Here is a 20908-nt window from a genome sequence, read left to right as displayed (position 1 = left end):
CCGCCGCTTCCCTCACAGGTCTGCCCGCTCCCGCTGCTGCTCCCGACTAGCTCGGACTGGGCCTCGAGCCTCAGGCTTTATTGAAGCGCTCCGCTGCCGCCCCTTCCCTCACAGGCCCGCCTGCTCCCGCTGCTGCTCCCGACTAACCAGCCACCTACACCAATTCAGGCCATTTAGGCAAGTTTGGCGAGCTGAGAGTTACTCCAGTTCTGCTTAGGCCATCATATGCAGCCTCTCTAGAAGAACCTTCCGGAGAGTTAAGGAAATCGGCGCAGCAGATGCCCGGACACACTAAAAGAATTAAAAAATATATAGCAGCTACTTACCTCCAACCCCGCCCGAAGGGCTTGCTAGTCCGGTCCCATTCTCGATCCCCATCCTCCCGGTCTGGTCCCATTCTCGGACTCCGGTACACACACACACACACATACACACACACACACTCACACTCACACACTCCCTGGTTACCATGGCAGCCTGATCTTTTTGGCGCAGCCACGCCAAAATGAAGAAATCCAACGGAGAGACTTAGAATTTTTTTTTTGGCGTACTTAGGCCCCAAAAAATTGGCGTATTTCTTCAAGTACTTTTCCCTATGAGTGGAAAAATCCTCTCTGCATCCACCTTGTCGAGCCCCCTCATTATCTTATATGTTTCAATAAGATCACCTCATTCTTCTGAATTCCAATGTGTATAGGCCCAACCTACTCAACCTATCTTCATAAGTCAACCCCCTCATCTCCGGAATCAATCTAGTGAACCTTCTCTGAACAGCCTCCAATGGCAAATATATCCTTCCTTAAATACGGAGACCAAAACTGTACGCAGTACTCCAGGTGTGGCCTCACCAATACCCTGTACAGTTGTAGCAGGACTTCTCTGCTTTTATACTCTATCCCCCTTGCAATAAAGGCCAACATTCCATTTGCCTTCATGATTACTTGCTGTACCTGTATACTAACTTTTTGTGTTTTATGCACAAGGACCTCCAGGTCTCTCTGTACTGCAGCACTTGGCATTTTTTCTCCATTTAAATTATAATTTGCTTTTCTATTATTTCTGCCAAAGTGGATAACCTCACAGTTTCCCACATTATACTCCATCTGCCAAATGTTAGCCTGTCTATATCCCTTTGCAGATGCTTTGTGTCCTCCTCACAATTTGCTTTCCCACCCATTATCAGCAGCAACTTGGCTACATTACACTCGGTCCCTTCATCCAAGTCAGTAATATAGATTGTAAATAGTTGAGGACTCAGCACCGATCCCTATGGCACCCCACTAGTCACTGTTTGCCAACCGGAAAATGACCCATTTATCCCGACTCTGTGTTTTCTGTTAGTTAGCCAATCCTGTATCCATGCTATAATATATATTACCCCCAACCTCGTGAACTTTTGTCTTGTGCAGTAACCTCTTATGTGGCACCTTATCGAATGCCTTCTGGAAATCCAAATACACCACATCCACATCCCTTATCCACCCTGTTCGTTGCATATAATTGCTCATTCGTCAAAAGTTTTGTACAGACGTCTTTCTCACGACTGTTGGCATTGCCGCTAGTGGCACAGATGCCTCGTTCTCCAACATCAGGGGTGTTCACTTTAATATTGTGAATTCCTTCCTTTTGTTGTCGCTGCTTTGCATTGCCATCAGAATGGTTCTTACTTCCTGCTTTAGATCTCGCTCTGCAAACTGTTGAAATATGGCCACAATGGCAAAGACCAGTGCCTGCTCAGTAACATTGGCTTCATGATATAATTGGCTGACTTGTCAAGCAGGGCATCGGTGACCTGTGTGATGCATCTGTGGGCGTCCGACTGCAAGATGCCGCAAATGTCTGCTGCAGATCCCTGGAAGCAACATGAGACGAATAAGTTGAGGCCGCTGGTGACTTTGACAGCCACTGGTAAGGCATGTCCACCCGCTCCTCTGGGCTGCAGGTCTTGCTCCAGCAATCTGCAAATGTCTGCGATGACCCGGCGTGATAGCCTGAGCCTCCTTTGGCACTGTTGCTCCGTCACGTTGAGGAAGCTCAGCCTCTGCTTGTATACCCTGTGTTAAGGGTATCACCTCTGGCGCGGTGCAGCCCCACGCTGATGCTTCATCAGATGGTTGAGAAGGTTGGTGATATTGCTATTGGTGCTGCTGGTGTGCCTGGTCCTGCTGGTGTTAGGGCTTACCTTGGTCTGATTCTGAGGACCAAAGTAAGAAAGTATAAACAGCATTCATTCTGATGTAATAGAAGACATGTCAAGTAAAGATGACAGAAGCAATCTGTCAATGGTGTGATAGGTTCTACCAATGAGGTAACAGTGGATCCTGACTTTGCTGAAAATACTTGCAACCTCTAGAAAGCTAAATCTGTGCTGACAATACAATCAGCAACAGCATCTGCTTTAGGAAAGTGATCAGCTGTTAGTTGGAAGATTTTATTGTACTTTTCATGCTGTGCACTAATGAGGCAGATCAATGGCCACTCAACTTCTGCCTCAGGCTACGTAATGATCCATGAAAATTTGAAAGATCAAGTTAAAAATACGCTTAAGGGTCTGATAATTACCTCGTAATGATCTCAATTACCTCGGCCACCTCTGCTGTTTGGGTCGCTCCCACGCTGGCAAATGGTCCGTGGGAAAGGCGTGTGGGGACGGAATGATAGCAAGTTCGCGACCCGGTCCGAGATTTTTCCAAATTTCCCTCCTGACCCGCCTCCAATCGCGCCCGCACTGACCTCAGAAAATTCCGGCCTGACACTAGCAAGGAGGAAAAGCTTTGAGGAAAGGTGGGAATGGAAGAAAATTAACTAGAGAAAAAAATCCTTCAGTAACAACTCTTTCATTGATCACATTGAAGAGGCCTTAGATTTTTGGGGGTTTTGCTATCCAGTCATTTTTTTTCGTTCAACATTTCAGACCACTCCTACAGATGAGCCATGGTTCCATATGACTCAGAATGTGCATTTATCTACCCAATATGTAGGTAATTAGTCGCAATTTCAGAGATTGAACAGAAAACCCTTGTTCAGATTATTGATTATATCATGTGCCCACATGGGTTTGTGTCATTCGAGAGTCAACTGTAGAGCTGTGCCATCTGTTGCAAGGACACCTGCCGCTACCATGCAGCATTGAGGACCTGCAGGGACAGTAATAGTTGGTTGTGGCCTAAAACCTCTTCATACCTTTTTGCTGGCATGCTGCAGTGTTCACCTACAGCGATAGGCACAGAGCCCAACCCTCCTTGGAAGCACCTCATGTTCACCTCGGCTTCATCCACTGAACGGTTGCTTGATTGCTTCGTCAATTGCCTACAAACTCATGCTTGCGCCAAGGTGCCTTTCCCTTCGTTTTTGCCTGCCACTTTTTCAGCTCCTGTCCCTTTAGATTTAGCAAAGGCTGTTTATGGGAGATATGCCTTTTGAAGTTCTGAATGTTTCTCCTATTATGAAACTCCCCTTTTTCATTTGCATTACCAATGTGCTCAACAGACATATGAGTCTGCATCTGGTGCTATGCATAATTATGGAGAATTGAGTGCTATTGGCGCATTACCATTTGGCAGGATTTGCACCAGTTCGTAACCATTTAGAACTACAGGAAATTAAGGAGAAATTTTACAGAGCCTTCCATCTGGAGATTAAATAAACAGAGTGGAGTCAATTTTAAGACGTTTGTACATTTTCTGCAATGCAATGGGCTTTTCTCATTCAGTGCTCTCTGTTATCAGCTGTGTCCATGATCAGATCAGCCATGATCTTATTAAATGGCGGAGCAAGCTTGAGGGGCCAAGTGGCTACTCTTGCTCCTATTTCTTATGTTCTTATTATGTATGTGTAATTGACAAAAAATATAAGCCTGTGTCTGAGTGGTCAGAGGTCACTCTAAATAGAATTTCAGGTAATTCAAAATGCATTTGCTTGATATTCATTAATCTGGAGCCCAAAGATTTTGGGCATGGTTCTATATCTCCTCATGATTTAATCCATATGGGGATGATTTATTTTGTGTTCCTAATATTGAACCCAATGTGGGTGAGTATCCAGCAATTAATTTATGTATATAAAGTGGCAGAAAAACAGTTTAGAGGTAAAACATTTTTTCACTGTAAAATTTTGTGGAAGTACAATCTAGTTGTGTCTGTTGAATGCACAATTTGACCAAGTTTACTCCACGAGACTCAATTGAGTTGCTTTGTTTCTACTACTACCACTGTTTATAATGGTTAGAAAGTAAACAGCTAATGGTTTGTTCTGCAGATTCCTGATTGGGCGAGAGAAACCTGGCCAGAGCAGTGAAGTTGCCCAGCTGATCAGCCAAACTTTAGAGCAGGAGCGACATCAAAGAGAGCTGCTAGAACAGCACTACGCTCAGTATGATGCAGATGATGATGAGGTAAAAGTGAACATCGCAAACTGTCATTCAGTTGAAACAATTCTGTATTTCTTATTGACTTTATAAAAGTGATCATTGTAGCTTTCCCTAGGAAGTCGTAGAGGCTTGTTCAAATATGTAAGTATGTAGTTCTTGGGCACATCCAGAACTAGAAAGCAGGATCACAAACTGCCTCACAGGCAGTTGGAGCTTTATTTTTTACATGGGCTTGGTCTGATTCCAGGAAAATGTCTTAAGCTGGTTCTATCTTGCACAACATCTGGTTATATTATTCGGTGATCATTTAAGAGGCAGGATTCGAACTATTCTACCATACCTGGACAATCATCTGTTGTAAAGAAAATAGAAATTTAGAGAGTTCAACATTAGATGATATGGTTTACTTTGTTTCCTGTTGTCTCATATTTTCCATTCTTTAATTTTATGGAATACAGCTCTAGTTCATTATTTTTTCTTTTGAAATCCACAACTTCATTCTGTTTTTATACAGCAGTAAATATACAAATGAATGATAGTCAAATTTTAGAGTCGTTTTTTTTGTGTGTCAGCACTGCAATTGTCTTTCCAGGGCTGAATCCAGTGAGATGTAGCATGGATCAGCTTAATTCAGATGTAAAGAAAATTTGTAGATTAGGCAAAAATCTGCCTTTATAAAGCTTGGTATGTCAGTGTAGCATTCAACAACTGAAGGCATTTTGCATGAACACATATGTTTAAAGGTGTAGTATTCTTGGTCCTGAGTGTTGTGTAGCCTGCCATTGACATCTCGTAAACTAAAAACATATTATTTACATAATATAGTTCCAGAATTGTCTCATTTAGATAACTTCTTTTTTAAGAATTTTCTTCTACCTATGTACAATCGTGGATCCAAACTATTCCAAGTACTGAAGTGCACATACTATGGGCCCAACTTTGATCATCACTTGCATAAATTTTTTTGGAGTAAGTTGTTTTTTCTGGCATAAGTTTAAAAAATGACATTTTCCTCCCAAAATTTGCTCCAGAGTAAGTCAGTTAGGTATGTTTTTTTAGGTCAGTTTTTTTTTCAAAAGGGGGCGTTCCCAGACACTTACGCCAGCTTTGGCCATTTATGCCACTTTAGCCAGCAAAAACTTATTCCAAATCGACTTAGGTCAGCGTATGTGGCCAGCTCTGAAAAACCTTGCGGGCAGTGAAAAAAAGCAGCGCACATTCGGCAGACATTAGGGCAGGGATAGGGGAGGGAAGGGAACTGGAGAGGGCCTCAACAACCAAGTACCAAACATTGCAAGGAAAAGTTCAAACAATTAAAATACTAATAAAAATGAAGTAAATCCTATTGGAGAAATGTGAGCTGCTGGCCGCGATGTCACGGTGGGGGGTGGGGTGGGGGGGTGCGGAGGGGGGGGAAGGGGGGGGGGGGTGGATAGCCAGAGAGAGAGATGCTGGAAAACAAAGCACTCTTTCTCCCCCCCCCCAAAAAAAACTCTTTTTCTCCCCCCCCCGCAATATACTCTTTCTACCCCCCAATCAAAACTCTCAAGCACACACAACCACTAAATAAAAAAATAAAACCCAAGTCCTACCTCGCCCGGGAACTCGGCCGGCCGGTGCGGGAGGTCACTCAGCTGGGGATAGGGTGCGGCGAGATCGGACGTCCCTTTGGCCAGGGATAGGGGCTGCGAGCATCGGGTCCTGCTCGCAGCCCACAGGACACGCTGGGAGGGCAGGAGCAAGCACGCAGCCTTCACTGTACAGGTGCCGTGAGTGCTTTCTGTGCTGGCCTGTTGCTCCGCCGCACCCCCCCCCTGCCCCTTTAGCCTGCACGCCACGCCACGACTCTGGGGACTCCGAAGAGCAAAGTCGGCGCACTTAAGGTAAGGGGTTGGACAAAGTTGGGCCCTATATAAGTGCACTTAATTACCACTATTTAAGTAGGACCAGTAGATATTGCAGCTTTATGGTGAAAATGAAAATGTGATATATGAAGTTTGCTATTACAACTGCAGGAGTTAGAAAAGTAGTTAGAAAAACAAGCTATCAAATGGTAGCATCTTACTATATCTATCATTGGTCAACACAGTGTAATTACAATACTTAATCATGTTTCCTCTTCAAGGATTGTGTGTGCTTCGACTAATTCAATAACTAATCTGCACTAATATTCTTTTAAGCACCTAAGCCATTAATTAGCCATTCATTATGCAGGAAACTATAGACCATATAGCCTAACATCTGTGGTTGGGAAGATGTTGGAGTCCATTATTAAAGAAGTAGTAGCAGGACATTTGGAAAAGCAAAACTCGGTCAGGCAGAGTCAGCATGGATTTATGAAGAGGAAGTCATGTTTGACAAATTTGCTGGAATTCTTTGAGGATGTAACGAACAGGGTGGATAAAGGAGAACCAGTGGATGTGGTGTATTTGGACTTCCAGAAGGCTTTTGACAAGGTACCACATAAAAGGTTACTGCACAAGATAAACGTTCACAGAGTTGGGGGTAATATATTAGCATGGATAGAGGATTGGCTAATGAACAGAAAACAGAGAGTCGGGATAAATGGCTCATTCTTGGGTTGGCAATCAGTAACCAGTGGGGTGCCGCAGGGATCGGTGCTGGGACCCCAACTATTTACAATCTATATTAACGACTTGGAGGAAGGGACCGAGTGTAACGTAGTCAAGTTTGCTGATGATACAAAGATGGGAGGAAAAGCAGTATGTGAGGAGGACACAAAAAAACTGCAAAAGGACATAGACAGGCTAAGAGAATGGGCAAAAATTTGGCAGATGGAGTATAATGTTGGAAAGCGTGAGGTCATACACTTTGGCATAAAAAAATCAAAGAGCAAGTTACTATTTAAATGGAGAAAGATTGCAAAGTGCTGCAGGACAGCGGGACCTGGGGGATACTTGTGCATGAAACACAAAAGGTTAGTATGCAGGTACAGCAAGTGATCAGGAATGCCAATGGAATCCTGGCCTTTATTGCAAAGGGGATAGAGTATAAAAGCGAGGAAGTCTTGCTACAGTTGTACAGGGTATTGGTAAGGCCACACCTGGAATACTGCGTGCAGTTTTGGTTTCCATATTTACGAAAGGATATACTTGCTTTGGAGGCAGTTCAGAGAAGGTTCACAAGGTTGATTCCGGAGATGAGGGGGTTGACTTATGAGGAAAGGTCGAGTAGGTTGGGCCTCTACTGATTGGAATTCAGAAGAATGAGAGGTGATCTTATCGAAACATATAAGATTATGAGGGGGCTTGACAAGGTGGATGCAGAGAGGATGTTTCCACTGATGGAGGAGACTAAAACTAGAGGGCATAATCTTAGAATAAGGGGCCGCCCATTTAAAACTGAGATGAGGAGAAATTTCTTCCCTCTGAGGGTTGTGGAGCTGTGGAAGCTGGGACATTGAATAAATTTAAGACAGAAATAGACAGTTTCTTAAACGGTAAGGGAATAAGGGGTTATGGAGAGCAGGCAGGGAAGTGGACCTGAGTTCATGATCGGATCAGCCATGATCGTATTAAATGGCAGAGCAGGCTCGAGGGGCCGTATGGCCTACTCCTGCTCCTATTTCTTATGTTCTTATTATTAAAAAGTGGAGTGGGCAGATGAGATGAGGATATGGTAGAATGCATCCCCGAGTAATTTCTGAGCTCCGTACGTCTATGTTAAAATATCTATGGGATGCAGATGGGAAACCTAGGTTATAGTCTCCACACTATCAATAAAATCATACATATAAACTAAAAATTGCAGATCACTCCTTAAAACCAAAGAGAAAATGAAGATGTGTGAACTCATTTGTTGCTTTAATGCAGATCACCACACAAAAAACATCCAAAACAGTATCCTTTTTCATGTACTTGCCAGTTTTATTAAAGCACGTTGATCAAATCAGCTGAATTAAACTAAAATGTGATTTGATACTTATTTGCTAATGGTTATATTGAGTCTAGGCTGTTGTGTTTTAGGGTTTCATAATGTCATGCTTTTAGACACACTTTTTCTCCGGACCCGGGCCCATCACTTTTATTTCCCCTTATTTTCTCTTTTCTTTTCTCTTTACCCCTCCTAGGCACCTATCTCCGTGCTGTTGTTAGGCCTTCTTTCATTTCTCCCATTTCGGTGTTAGCTTGAATGTTTTCTCAGAAGAATCACTCAACACTCGGAGTCGGTTCCAACGCCAATGTGGCCTTTATTAACGCTCAGCGGGGAGGAAGTCTCAGGACTGTATCCAGGCTTCTCTCCACTGAACAAAGGGTTTCATGGATCTTTATATGTTTTACAACAGTTTACTACAGTTACATACAACAGTTTACTACAGTTACGTTAGACCAATAGCGTTAGTCTCTAAACGTAAAGTGGCTCATGTGTTGCCAAGAGATGTGTTGCTAAGGGGTGTGTTGCTAGGGATGACTCATGTGTCTTGTAACATGGCCTGGGCCTCTCTTACCTTACTGTCCTTGGATGCTGGCATTGGGTAGCCTCCTTATTAGAGTTACATATTCGGTTCTTGTCAGCTCGGGCTGATTCATGCCCTCGTTATGTGATGTACGCCCCTCTTATCTCTATTTCTCGGGGCTCTGCTGTGTGGAGTTATAATGGTTTGTTATAGTTATCTTGTATCCAAGGCATTCCTGGCAGTGGGCCTCACAGGGATATTGCTCGGTCAGCCTCAGTCAATAGTTCACAGCTTGACTACCTGATTTCCCATCATGCCTGGGCAGCCATTTTATGTGTGGCCACTTTAAACTTATATGAGTTTAGATATATTCAGCAGGTGCTTAATGCCTACAACAATTCCCTCCTTTCGGTAAAGGGACTAGTCCTAGTCCCCTTTTAACCGACCGCCCTACCTTTGTTAGATTTTGTGCACGGCCCGGTACTCCCTGCCTCAACGTGCTGGCCAGTCACGCGGTTTCAGGAGTCCCGGTTGCTTAAATCAAATTGACAAAGGCCAAATCCTCCTGCCCCCTTATTAGACAGGCTTGTTTAGTATCCGGGGAACGGTCATTGGTCCCTCTTTGTTGTGCATGGTGCCTGCATGCCTGGCAGGCCATTATGCCCCATGTTATTGCAAAGATCAATTGTATCCCGACCAGTATGTGTGAAATTATTCGAATCCAAGGATGGATGTTCACATTTATTCCCCAGTCCCAGACCTTTCTCCACCAACTCTGACTTTGTACTTTGATTTTAGTTTGCAGTTGGTGGTAGAGCTTTATGGATTGACCCACTCTGAGCCTCAACTCTCGTGACAGGTCGTAGTGGCATAAAGCAAAAGTTTGGCTGTGGTATAGGGCACTGCAGGCCATTATGAACGCTCTATGGTAAAGACACAGTATCTTCCCTCCCCTCCGTAGCCTGCCCTCGCGAAGTGCATGTGTGCGGGCACTATTTCTTGTACACACCCGTCGTTTCGGTTAAACCCGCACTCGTCTAGCTCACCTCGGCCTACCGGGTGAGGGCATACTGCGATTTCCCCCCTTTGCTTGCAATCTATTAGGGAAATCCCGGTAAGTATGTTGTTTTGTCGAACGGCGGAGGTGGTGGTCAGGTAGTAACGTATGGAGACATTTTCCCGTATTACTCCGATATTCTCTAGTTGGTACAGGGGGAAAGGCCCTGAGTCCGGCGTGGCTATAGGGATCATCAGGACTATCCCTATCCCAGTATTCCTACCCATCTGGCAATCTGGAATTGCTGGGTATACTCGGGTCAGTCCCTTCAGAGTACAATTATTCAGTGTCCCCCTCTGGTTAGCCAACTGAGCCAGATGTGAACTGTCTATCCAATCGGGTACTTCCCCGCGTTGGATCTGGTCGAGATTGTGGCGGATCTGTCCCACCATCCACAGACCATAAGCGTGACAGAGTTGCCCCTGTCTTTGCTTTCCTGTATCTTCTTTTTCTCTATCAATGAGGTGATTGATGGTTTTGGCGTGAGCTTCCAGGACTGAGATGCCATCCAACTGGATTTCTGCACCCTCCTTTCCTAGGTTGGCTTGGTCTTCCTGGTTTTGCTCCACCCTCTCATTTAACCCCTTCATCACCCCTCTAAGCTGTTCCACCCTCTCATTTAACCCTTATATGTCTATCGAGTTTATTACGGAGGTCCCTGTATTGAAAACGGTGGCAATATCATTAACTATTTCCCTCTTGACCCTGGGGGCTGACTCCTGTCCCCGGAATCTTCTGGCACCGATTGCATCGGCAGCCTGCTGCATTACAACTTTACTTAATACATTGTACATTTTCCTTGACTGTTCTGTACAGTATTCCGGCACCTGGATTCCTGAAATATTGATCAGAACAGGCACAATTTCATGTTTAACATTATCATACAATAATTCCCCTTCGTTGTACATTACAATCCCATTTTCTGGTCCCTTCGTAGTTATGGGACAAGGCAGTTCCTCGGGCAATGTAGTGGTTCTTATGGGGCGCGGTGTCGGAGGAGGTAAGAAGCATACATACAATGATATTGCAGCCGCCCCCACCTCCTCGTAGTACCCACACAGCCCCACTCCCTTTTTGCAGATGACTGATTGCTGGGATTGTCCCGGAGGCGCGCAAATTATGCCGAAAGTACATTCATCAGGCCCTTTGACATCCCTCCGTTTAATGCAGCTGCTCCTTATACCCGTGGAGCACTGTACACATACTCTTATTCTTATTAGGATTTACTTGTAACCATGCATTAAAATAAGTCCTGTCCTTGCTCCAATCTTTAGTCGCTGGAACACATACTCCGTCCGTCAAATTGAATAACACTCCATAGTTCATGTAATTGTTTATTTCCAGCGTGTTCTGCAGTCCGTCGGTGTTGCCCAGGGTACGTGCATGTCGCAGGGCTATCCATATTACGAGTAGCGCCGTTCGTATTCCCATTCCGGTAAGTATTATCTGTAATTTTAAACAGACGGCCTGGTCGTCACCAGGGGTTAAGTTTTTTTGCTCTACGAGTGTCCCGGTCACCCTTCAAAATCAGAAGCACAAGGTTACAATCGAACCATTTCGAGCTGAATCTGTAGGACGTGCGTCCGTGTCTTTACCCACTTAAATATTACCCAAACTCCTATTATGACCAAGGCCAAAGCTATTCCTCCAAACATCGCTGTCTGCTTTACCGTTAGGTTGGGTTTGTGGACTACACCTACCCACCGTGGGGTACATTGGCTCTATTGCCATAGGTGATGGTGCTATGGCTGCGCACTGCACTATCCGTCTAGTTCCGTTATCTCTTCCAGCCTGTTTATCTTAGCTTTTAACTCTTCAATTTGTTTTGTTTGAGTATCTATTTCTTTATTGTATCAGGCAAGTATTATTACATAAGCTAGTTCTGTTTTTATTTTTGTTTCCTCTGTTAGGTGAGTCTTTTTTTTCTTTTAAGAAATCCAAATTAATAATGTTCAGTATAAAACGGCTGTCAATAGAAAGGGTTCACTCCGTTCCAGGTTTGTAAGAAGACCTGATGTCATTACGTGACTTCACGCAATCATCTGAAAAAAAAGTCTTTGTGCCTTCAAAACTGGCTTAGAAATTAGGAATCCGTTAAACAGCCTAAATCATTAGAGTAAACTCCAATGTTTTCTTAACTTCTAATTCAAGTACTTGCCAAAGAAATCTTTTTTTTTAAAATTGATTTAAAACGAGACCACACATACAATAGCAATTTTGTTTACTGAAATTCATTTTTTTTTAAATTTCTCTCTTTCTCCTCGTTATCTTCAAAACCCTCCTGCTTGTTTAGACTGTTCGGCACTGTCCATTTTGGAAATCTTTTTTCAAACTGCATTGAAACTTTCTCATAATTTAAAATCATTATCAATGTTGAGTGTTTTTTTACCTCTTCCAAATTTTTTTTCTTTTTCTAATTAAACCAATATCTTTTTCACAGCAAACATCAACTAGTATTTAGTAAGTTATGTCTTTTTCCATCACAAACACATTTTGTTTACTTTCAAAGTGGCGTCTTTATCTTTTTCTTTTTTTTTTCATAACTGGAATGGAGTCCAGCTTTGAGGGTTTGAGGGCTGCTTTTCATTATCTCAAAATGCTCCAGTTTCAAAGTCGTTACTAAAGCTTGCTGTTTTTAACATTTTCCAAAAGTCCCTTTTACACCTTCGCAGATAGCTCGCCACTCGCCCAGGACTTTGACCTGATCAGATTTAATTTAATCTTTTTCTTTTTTGAATCCACCTCAGTATTTTCTGTGCCTTCTCTGAATATCTCAAAATCCCAATTCAAACTTTGTAATTTCAATCTTTATTGCATGTTTTCTTTCGACAAGTAAATTCTTTTTTTTTTTAACCACCGGGACCATGTATTTTTTATCTTTTGCTCAACAAACCTATCCTTTGTACATTTCCTAGCTCCGTAACTTATCATCCGAATCACCCGAATAAATCCATACCTGCGTTTCTAACTTAAAATGTCTTAAAACTTCCCACATACAGGACAACACTACAAAGGGTTAGCTAAAATAAACAGACACTTGCATTCCTCTTCCAACCAGGCTTTCAGAAACATGACAACATAAAAATTCATTCCGCAGTCACAAAATCACACAGGTACTTCTCATTTAAAACAGACGTTCACAAAAGTCTCTCTTCTTTCCTATTAATCTTTTTTTTTAGCCGGCTCTATTCCTCTTCCATACTTCACTTAAGACAATCACCTTCAGTTTTTTTTTATCTTAGCTTCCTATGTTAATTTACATGGGCTCGCAGTATCAAGATCACAGCCTTTTTTTTCTTTTTGACTTTCCATTCCTTCTCCCACCATTCCCATAGGGCTGCTTGCAGGTCCTGTGTATCCCACCCTGCTCTAATCATTTTCTCGATTAGTTTCTTTTGCTTTCCCGCTAGATGGCGGGTAATGGACCCTTCTGATCCCCACTCGAGTTTACTTGCTTTCATGGCCATTCCTGGGTAGGACTAGATCCGTTAGGTATCTACTCTCAGGGGTCCGCTTTCTACCTAGCGCAACTTGGAGTGGACCGTCTCCTAGCTACTGTCAGGTCACAAGTTCTGCTGTTACACAAACTTATACAATTCTTAAAACACATTTAAGCAATTTCCCGCAGTGCTCTACGCCTTCTTAACGACTACCTACCACCGCTCGGCCCGTTGGTCCGACCCTGTTCACAGGTTTGGATTCCGTTAGCCGCTGTACACCGCTTGGTTCTACCCTGGGGTATTTCAAATTACACTACTGGGTCCGAAAGATGCCTCTCGGTATCACGATCCCACGGTCTAAGTGTGTTCCCTACGCCTACTTGGTTCCTGGCCGTCACGTGGGACAAAAGTCCTCTTAATTCAGGCTCAGGCTAGGCGTTTGAGATATTAGACCGTCTCCTCGTGTCGATCAACCAGCTTCCACCTTCCGCACCCTTAAAAATCGTTTTTTTTATACTCACCCGGGTTTTTTCCAAGGGCTTCCAGCGACTCCGGGGAATCCTGCCGACTACGCCATTGTTAGCGTGAATGTTTTCTCAGAAGAATCACTCAACACTCAGAGTCAGTTCCAACGCCAATGCGGCCTTTATTAACGTTCAGTGGGGAGGAAGTCTCAGGACTGTATCCAGGCTTCTCTCCACTGAACAAAGGGTTTCATGGATCTTTATATGTTTTACAACAGTTTACTACAGTTACATTAGACCAATAGCGTTAGTCTCTAAACGTAAAGTGGCTCATGTGTTGCCAAGAGATGTGTTGCTAAGGGGTGTGTTGCAAGGGATGACTCATGTGTCTTGTAACATGGCCTGGGCTTCTCTTATCTTACTGTCCTTGGATGCTGGCATTGGGTAGCCTCCTTATTAGAGTTACATATTCGGTTCTTGTCAGCTCGGGCTGATTCATGCCCTCGTTATGTGATGTAGGCCCCTCTTATCTCAATATCTCGGGGCTCTGCTGTGTGGAGTTATAATGGTTTGTTATAGTTATCTTGTATCCAAGGCAATCCTGGCAGTGGGCCTCACAGGGATATTGCTCGGTCAGCCTCAGTCAATAGTTCACAGCTTGACTACCTGATTTCCCATCATGCCTGGGCAGCCATTTTATGTGTGGCCACTTTAAACTTATATGAGTTTAGATATATTCAGCATGTGCCTAATGCCTACAACATCGGGTACTTTGCCCTGCCTAATCCTTACCTCAACCCTTCAGCACTCCTCGACCTTCCTATCTCCTACTGCCGCCCTCGACAACTCCCTCTTAAATAAGCCTGTAGCTTCCCTTTGTGCCTCTCCTCACATCCTCCGAAAGGCCCAATGACACCTCCTTACAAGCAACAACTCCATCTGCTCCAACTATTCTCTTGCCGACCTTTCCACCCAGCATATCTGTTGAGGGCTAATCTTGCCAATCTCCTTCCCATGCCACTCACCCCTTCCAACATTGATCCTGTGGACTCTGCTAGCGGATCGGCTATCACAGCCCCTCTTCACATCTCCCTCCAGAAAGTCTGTACACTTGCCATCCATGAGCTTACGGATGATTGAAACAACATCATGGCCTTGATGGAAATTTAAACTGACTGCCAGAAAGCTTTTTCAAGTTGGGTCGACAATATTCTGTCCAATTGAGCTTAACTTCCTGGTGCAGAGGTCTTCAGGATACTGATACGTGGGCTAGCACAAAGTGAACTTCATGCTAATCCTTTCCAGTGTTGGGCCAGAAAAGCCTGAAGAATACTCTGAAGGGGTTCCAAGTCCAGTAGGATATCCTTTTGTTTTTTTCCTTAACACAGATGCTTCCCTTTGAGGATGGGAAGCTCATCTAAGAAACAAGTGATTCCAATGTCCAAAGCATTTAGAAAACCTGACACATAAATAGACACAATCCAAAAATTATTTCATTGGACCATGAATACTCTGAATAGAAATTGAAGACAGACTATGATCAGACATCACAGCAGTGTTAAGCAGCATCAGTTAGAGAATGAAGGTTCTGGCCCAAAATACTCATTCCTGTAAATGTTCTTCCCAATTATGTTATCTGAGGTGTAACAATTTCTCTCTAGTCGGAGTGCAGGTTCAGAATGATAGTTGCATAAGTATTGCTGTCTTTGTTTTGTATTTTTCTCCTAATTTGTTGGGAGTTAATTCATGTTCAAGATATGAGAGATTTTAGTGCTGGAATCTGAGCATTTTTGACTTTTAGCGTTTAAAGTCGATCATTCCACAAACTTCATGCAATGTGCCTAACAGCGGGAGGTGTCCCATATCACCAATCTACATGGGCCCCCTAGATGACATTGCTAATTATTGCACAATTATGATCAGATTTGCTTTTTGCTCTGGACTCATACTGACTAAAAGCTAGTTTAAGACTGCCCAAACCCAGTAAGATGCACAACGCCACCAAAGCAGTTCTGGAATATCCTTTGAGATGCTAAAACAGAGATGTTGTAGTCTGGATGATCTTGTGCCAGCAATTGAAGGAATATTGCTACATTCATCATCATCATAGGCAGTCCCTCGAAATAGAGAAAGACTTGCATCCACTCTAAAAGTGAGTTCTCAGGTAATTGTACAGTTCAATGCGGGAATTATAATCTCTGTAACAGATGGGGCAGACAGTGGTTGAAGGAATGGGTGGGTGGGGAGCCTGGTTTGTCGCACGCTCCTTCCGCTGTCTGTGCTTGATTTCTGCATGCTCTCAGCGACGAGACTCGAGGTGCTCAGCATCCTCCGGATGCTCTTCTTCCACTTTCGGCGGTCTTGGGCCAGGGATTCCCAGGTGCCGGTGGCGATGTTGCACTTTATCAGGGAGACTTTTAGGGTGTCCTTGAAATGTTTCCCCAGCCCACCTGGGGCTCGCTTGCCGTGAAGGAGTTCCGAGTAGAGCGCTTGCTTAGGGAGTCATTTATTTTGCAATAAGCAGCTGTGCTCAAATTGATGAAGAACAAAGTGGTGTTCAAGTTGAAGAGGAATTAATATATGGAAATGGCAGCAGAGAATCAAGAGGTTCAGCAGCCTGCCTCTAAGTGTCCTGGCATTGGGTGGAGATTTTGAAAAAGTGATTGTTGTCTTAAACAGTGTTCTGTTGTTCACTTGAGTAGTAACGAATTCAGTCTTCCGATTATAATCATTTTAGGGGGGAAATTTGTGTGTTTAGCACCACACTTTAGTGCCATGAGATGGCGCTAAAACGCCATTCAGAGCTCGACCGCCAATTGATGACGGTTCCAGCACCACACGCCGTATCAGTTTTGCCAGTGATGCTGTCAGTAAACTGGATCGCCAGGAACATCACAATCACGGTGGTCATGACGTCAGTGAGTGTGCAATGTTCACTTGATGCCCGATCTCCCAATTTTGTTTTGGCCATTGAACTTACCGACTGAAGAAAGCAACGACAGGTTGAGGTGACATACAATAGCAGGAAGCTGGCGACAGCAACGCAATTTAATGGGATCTTCACCAATCACTCGCATCTGACAGGGTTTTGAAGTTTGAGTGGTTTTGTGCTATTTCCTACTACTGCAAGAGTTTTCTTTAGTCATTTCAAGGTTAATTGGTATCAGGTAGTGTTCTGGCAAGTACAAAACTCTCTCATTATTTTTTAAATGCTTCAAACTACAACACTTGTAGTTGCTAAAAGTCATGGGGACTGTACTGGCAGTCGACCTCGCCCTCCAGGATCTACAGTGAAGGCAGCGAGAAAGACGGGAACAAGAGGGAGGAGGAGGGCCATCAGGGCTCGCAACAGGAAGCCTTACCCTCCGAGAGTCTTCGGAATGCACTTCTCCTACCTTCAATTAAACAAGGAGCAGTCTATTAGGAGGCTTCATTTCACAAGGAGGTAGTCACAGAACTCTGCCACCTCCTGCAACCAGACTTCCAGCCTCAGACCAGGGCAACCACAGCTCTCCCAGTAGCAGTCAAGGTCACCATGGCCCTCAATTTCTTTGCTAGCAGCTCCTCTCACAATTCGCTGCCTATTGCTGCATCTGGAAGGTAACTGAGGCTCTCTACACCCGGAGAAGGGAAGGGACTACATTGGTTTCCCAATCACCAGAGAGAAGCAGGATGAGCATGTATGTGGCTTTGCCAGGATAGCGGGCTTTCCCACTGTGCAGGGTGCCATTGACTGTACCCATGTGGCTTTGCAGGCACCGCATAATAATCCTGAGATCTTCCGTAACCGCAAAGGCTCTTAATGTGCAGTTGGTGTGCAATCACACATAGCGAATCCTCAATGTCAGTGTCTGCTATTGTGGCAGTAGCCATGATGCCGTTAACTTGCACCAGACTTGTGTGCCAACACTCTTCTAGCAACTACATCAAGCTCGAAGATGGCTGCTCAGAAACGAGGGCTATCTACTCTCCACCTGGCTCATGACTCCCCTCCGCAACTGCAACACTTGTGCCCAGTACTCATATAATGAGAACGATGCTGCTACCAGTAACATCATTGAGCAGACCATTGGCCTACTGAAGCAACAGTTCCACTGCCTTGACCGCTTGGGAGGAGCCCTCCAGTACTCGTCAAAGCGGGTGTCCCATTTCATGGTGGTCTGCTGCATGCGCCACAACTTGGTCATCATGAGGGCACAGCCTTTATTCTTTAACCTCAACATAAAAAGCAATTTACAAGTGGAGTATAGTCATAGATAGAGTATGCAAACTTTGGCATGGGTCCCTTTTGTGCTGCTTGAACAAAGGAAAAAGCTTATATATACACTTTTGTCATCAAACTGGAACTGGCATTCCCTAATTTGGTAGTCTCTGGCTACTGCATAGTCCAGAGACACAAGTCTACATTTTCTTCAACATACATTAACAACGTTAGATGTACGTAAAAACACCGTGGCCTTGCTCTGATAAGCATAGAGACCCTTCTGGTCTCAAGACATTCGTATCATAACATAACATTTCTAATCTAAACATTCTGTTATGAAAATATCCAAGGCTGGTTGGTTGCGAACATCGGCTGTTGCTAAGTGAAATCTGTACCTCTCTCTTGATTTTTTTTCTCTATATTTAATGAACTAAACGTGAAACCTTTCAGAAGCTGAATTAACAAAGTTCCATATGCCAACATGTCCTACATTTTTATATTTTTTTCTCCGATGGGTTACGTTACCTCTTAGCAATATGTTTTATATCCTTCTTTGTCATTAATAATCCTGGCTTCCCCTTAGTGCCCTTGCGACCTCCTTACCTTTCCTTATATTTTCTATGTCCCTCATTGATTTCCTAACATGACATAATGCAATGTCCAGGATCCCTAATGCTATTATTTGAGCTACCACCAAACCCATCTGAAATAATCTAATCCATGGGTGTAACTCTACACCATTCATGATTTTCTAGGGGGAAAAATTGAATATATACGGTTTTGAGGCACTAATATGGCCTGATCGCTAATGTTAGCGCGGCGGTAGCAAAATTGATTCTTAGTGCCCTAAGAATGGAGTGGAGCGCTAAGGGAAGCTGGTAGTGCTACTGAAGTTCTACCGCTAAAAAAATGTCATCATAGCGCTCAAAGAGAAGGATTGCTGCAAAACATAAAAACTTAAAATAAATTACAAATCAACTCACTTAAACATCAGGAACCAGAAATAAAGTAATATTGCAAATAAAATGAAGTAAAATCACAAAGACTTACCTGGTACACTAATCCCTTTCATTAGCACCCCGGGACAGCTCTGCAAGCCAGCTTTCTCTGGCGAGATTAACGCCGGGTGCTCAGGCAAGCGAAAATATTCACACTGGCTTCCGTGGCGCTACCGGGTCGTTCCACACCGGCGCAACCTTCCCTGGTGCTAAACCCCAATCAAGTTGGTGAGTGGCACTGATATCACTGTGCGTGAGCGCTAACTCTTTAGTGCCCCTGTAGCGGTCCTCTCGGGTGACACTAAGCTATTCAATTTATCGCCCCTAGTTTCTTAATTGCCTGTTCTATTTGCTTATTATTTTGCAGCATAAGCGAGATTCTCATTCAGTAGATTATGGATTTCAAACTGAGGTGGTATATAATGTCAGTTGTGTGAGATTGCTTCAATCGTCTCATTCTCCAAAACCTCCTCACTTGTAGGTGGGTCACATTATGATGGTGTGCGGCACCAATGTTTTATCACTGATTTGGGTTTTTCCCAGCTGGAAACAGACAGAATCAGTGTGTGTGCCATCTTGTTAATTGAACAGTCATAAAAGTAGCTGTGGTGGTCACACAGTATCTTTCTTTGCTTTTGTCGGCTACATTAATCTGTCCCTCTTCCCAGAGTCTTTGACTCATCTTACAATTGGGTGATTCCTCGTCAATTATGAAGCCGCAGGCTGGAGTGATATGTTTTTGTACCACATCACATCTACAAACTCAAGTGGTCATGTTTAGGGTGTAGCACTCTGTGTCTGGTCCTATCCAAATTTTGGCGTTCTTTATCAGATGGTTTGGATATTCTTCATAATTGTTTATGTATCATGCCTATTCCAGAGTCTTCAGTCACTTCGATAAACTCTTACTTGATACACTTGCCACAGTTGACTCTCATTCTTTGCTAACAAGAGAAGTTCCAGTACCAGCGGTATGATTTCCTTGTCCCCGCCCTCACTTCGGAGGGCCAAAAATGCCATTCCCATCTGGCGCATCATATTATGTGTCCTGGTTCCTTTGAACCATTTTCTCAGTTGTTGTTCATGAATAAACAAAGGGATTTGGCCCAGTCCCTTCTGTACCACATTCATCACAAATGTCGCATTGAGGCTACACACGCTACCTCTAGTAGGATCTTGATTTTGATTAGCCTCATTGTTTGCCAATAATCTTTTTAATTGCCTCTTCATTACCTCATAGTGTTTCCACATACTTTATGTATCTCGTCTGTTTACTCCTATTCACCTTGCCGTGGCTCCTATTCCTATCCATTCTGTTAGCTCTCACTTTCTTTGCGATTTAAACGGATTCGCCTTATGTTCCCTACCTTCCTCAGCCCTTGGTTCCTCTTTTCTATTCTTTACTAATTCTCCTACTATTTTGTCTATTAATTGTGAATAACTCTCTTCACATAATCTAGTTGACAGATTCAAGCTCAAGTTTAACAAAACCGGTGCAATTTCAAAATGCACATCATTATGTAACATATTTCCTGATTCAGTTACCTCTAGTCCATTAATACTTGGGTTCTTTTGCTGGATTGGACAGGTAGAGTTCTTTTTGTGAGCTGGGATGTCTTTTTTGGTCCCACATTCATTTTAGCATTATGATTATCACCATCAGTATTTGTACTTGGCAAACCAATAGTTGATGTTACTTATCAACATAAGATACGTGTTACTTTAAAATAACTTGCTGGCATTAAGCTTGTATTGAAGTGTTTTACTATGTTCTTGAATTACTTTTTGTCCTATTGAGATACTAACTCTTTAACTGAACCCTATTAATTCCATGATCAGTTTAGTGTTTGGGGGCAGGGTGTGTTCGATCCCACCTGGTTCGGGGGAGTCCTCCTGGTCTCCTGCATACGGGACTCCCAATCTTCCCAAGGAGTCCGCTTTAAGGTTCTTTTTCTATTA

General features: G+C 43.6%; 1 protein-coding gene across 6 annotated transcripts in view; it reads left to right on the top strand.

Moving 5' to 3' along the window:
• Positions 1 to 20908, top strand: part of ppp1r9a (protein phosphatase 1, regulatory subunit 9A) — a 424704-nt gene that overhangs the window by 174368 nt on the left and 229428 nt on the right. For all 6 annotated transcript variants that reach the window (XM_070881066.1, XM_070881067.1, XM_070881068.1 and 3 more), the window contains exon 5: positions 4258 to 4393. In XM_070881066.1, coding sequence (XP_070737167.1) covers positions 4258 to 4393 — 136 coding nt within the window. The remainder of the gene's footprint in view (positions 1 to 4257; positions 4394 to 20908) is intronic.

This window comes from Pristiophorus japonicus, chromosome 5 (genome assembly GCF_044704955.1).
Source record: "Pristiophorus japonicus isolate sPriJap1 chromosome 5, sPriJap1.hap1, whole genome shotgun sequence".
NCBI lineage: Eukaryota > Metazoa > Chordata > Chondrichthyes > Pristiophoridae > Pristiophorus > Pristiophorus japonicus.
Note: the sequence above shows the minus strand (reverse complement) of the source record. Positions and strands in the feature narration are given on the sequence as shown.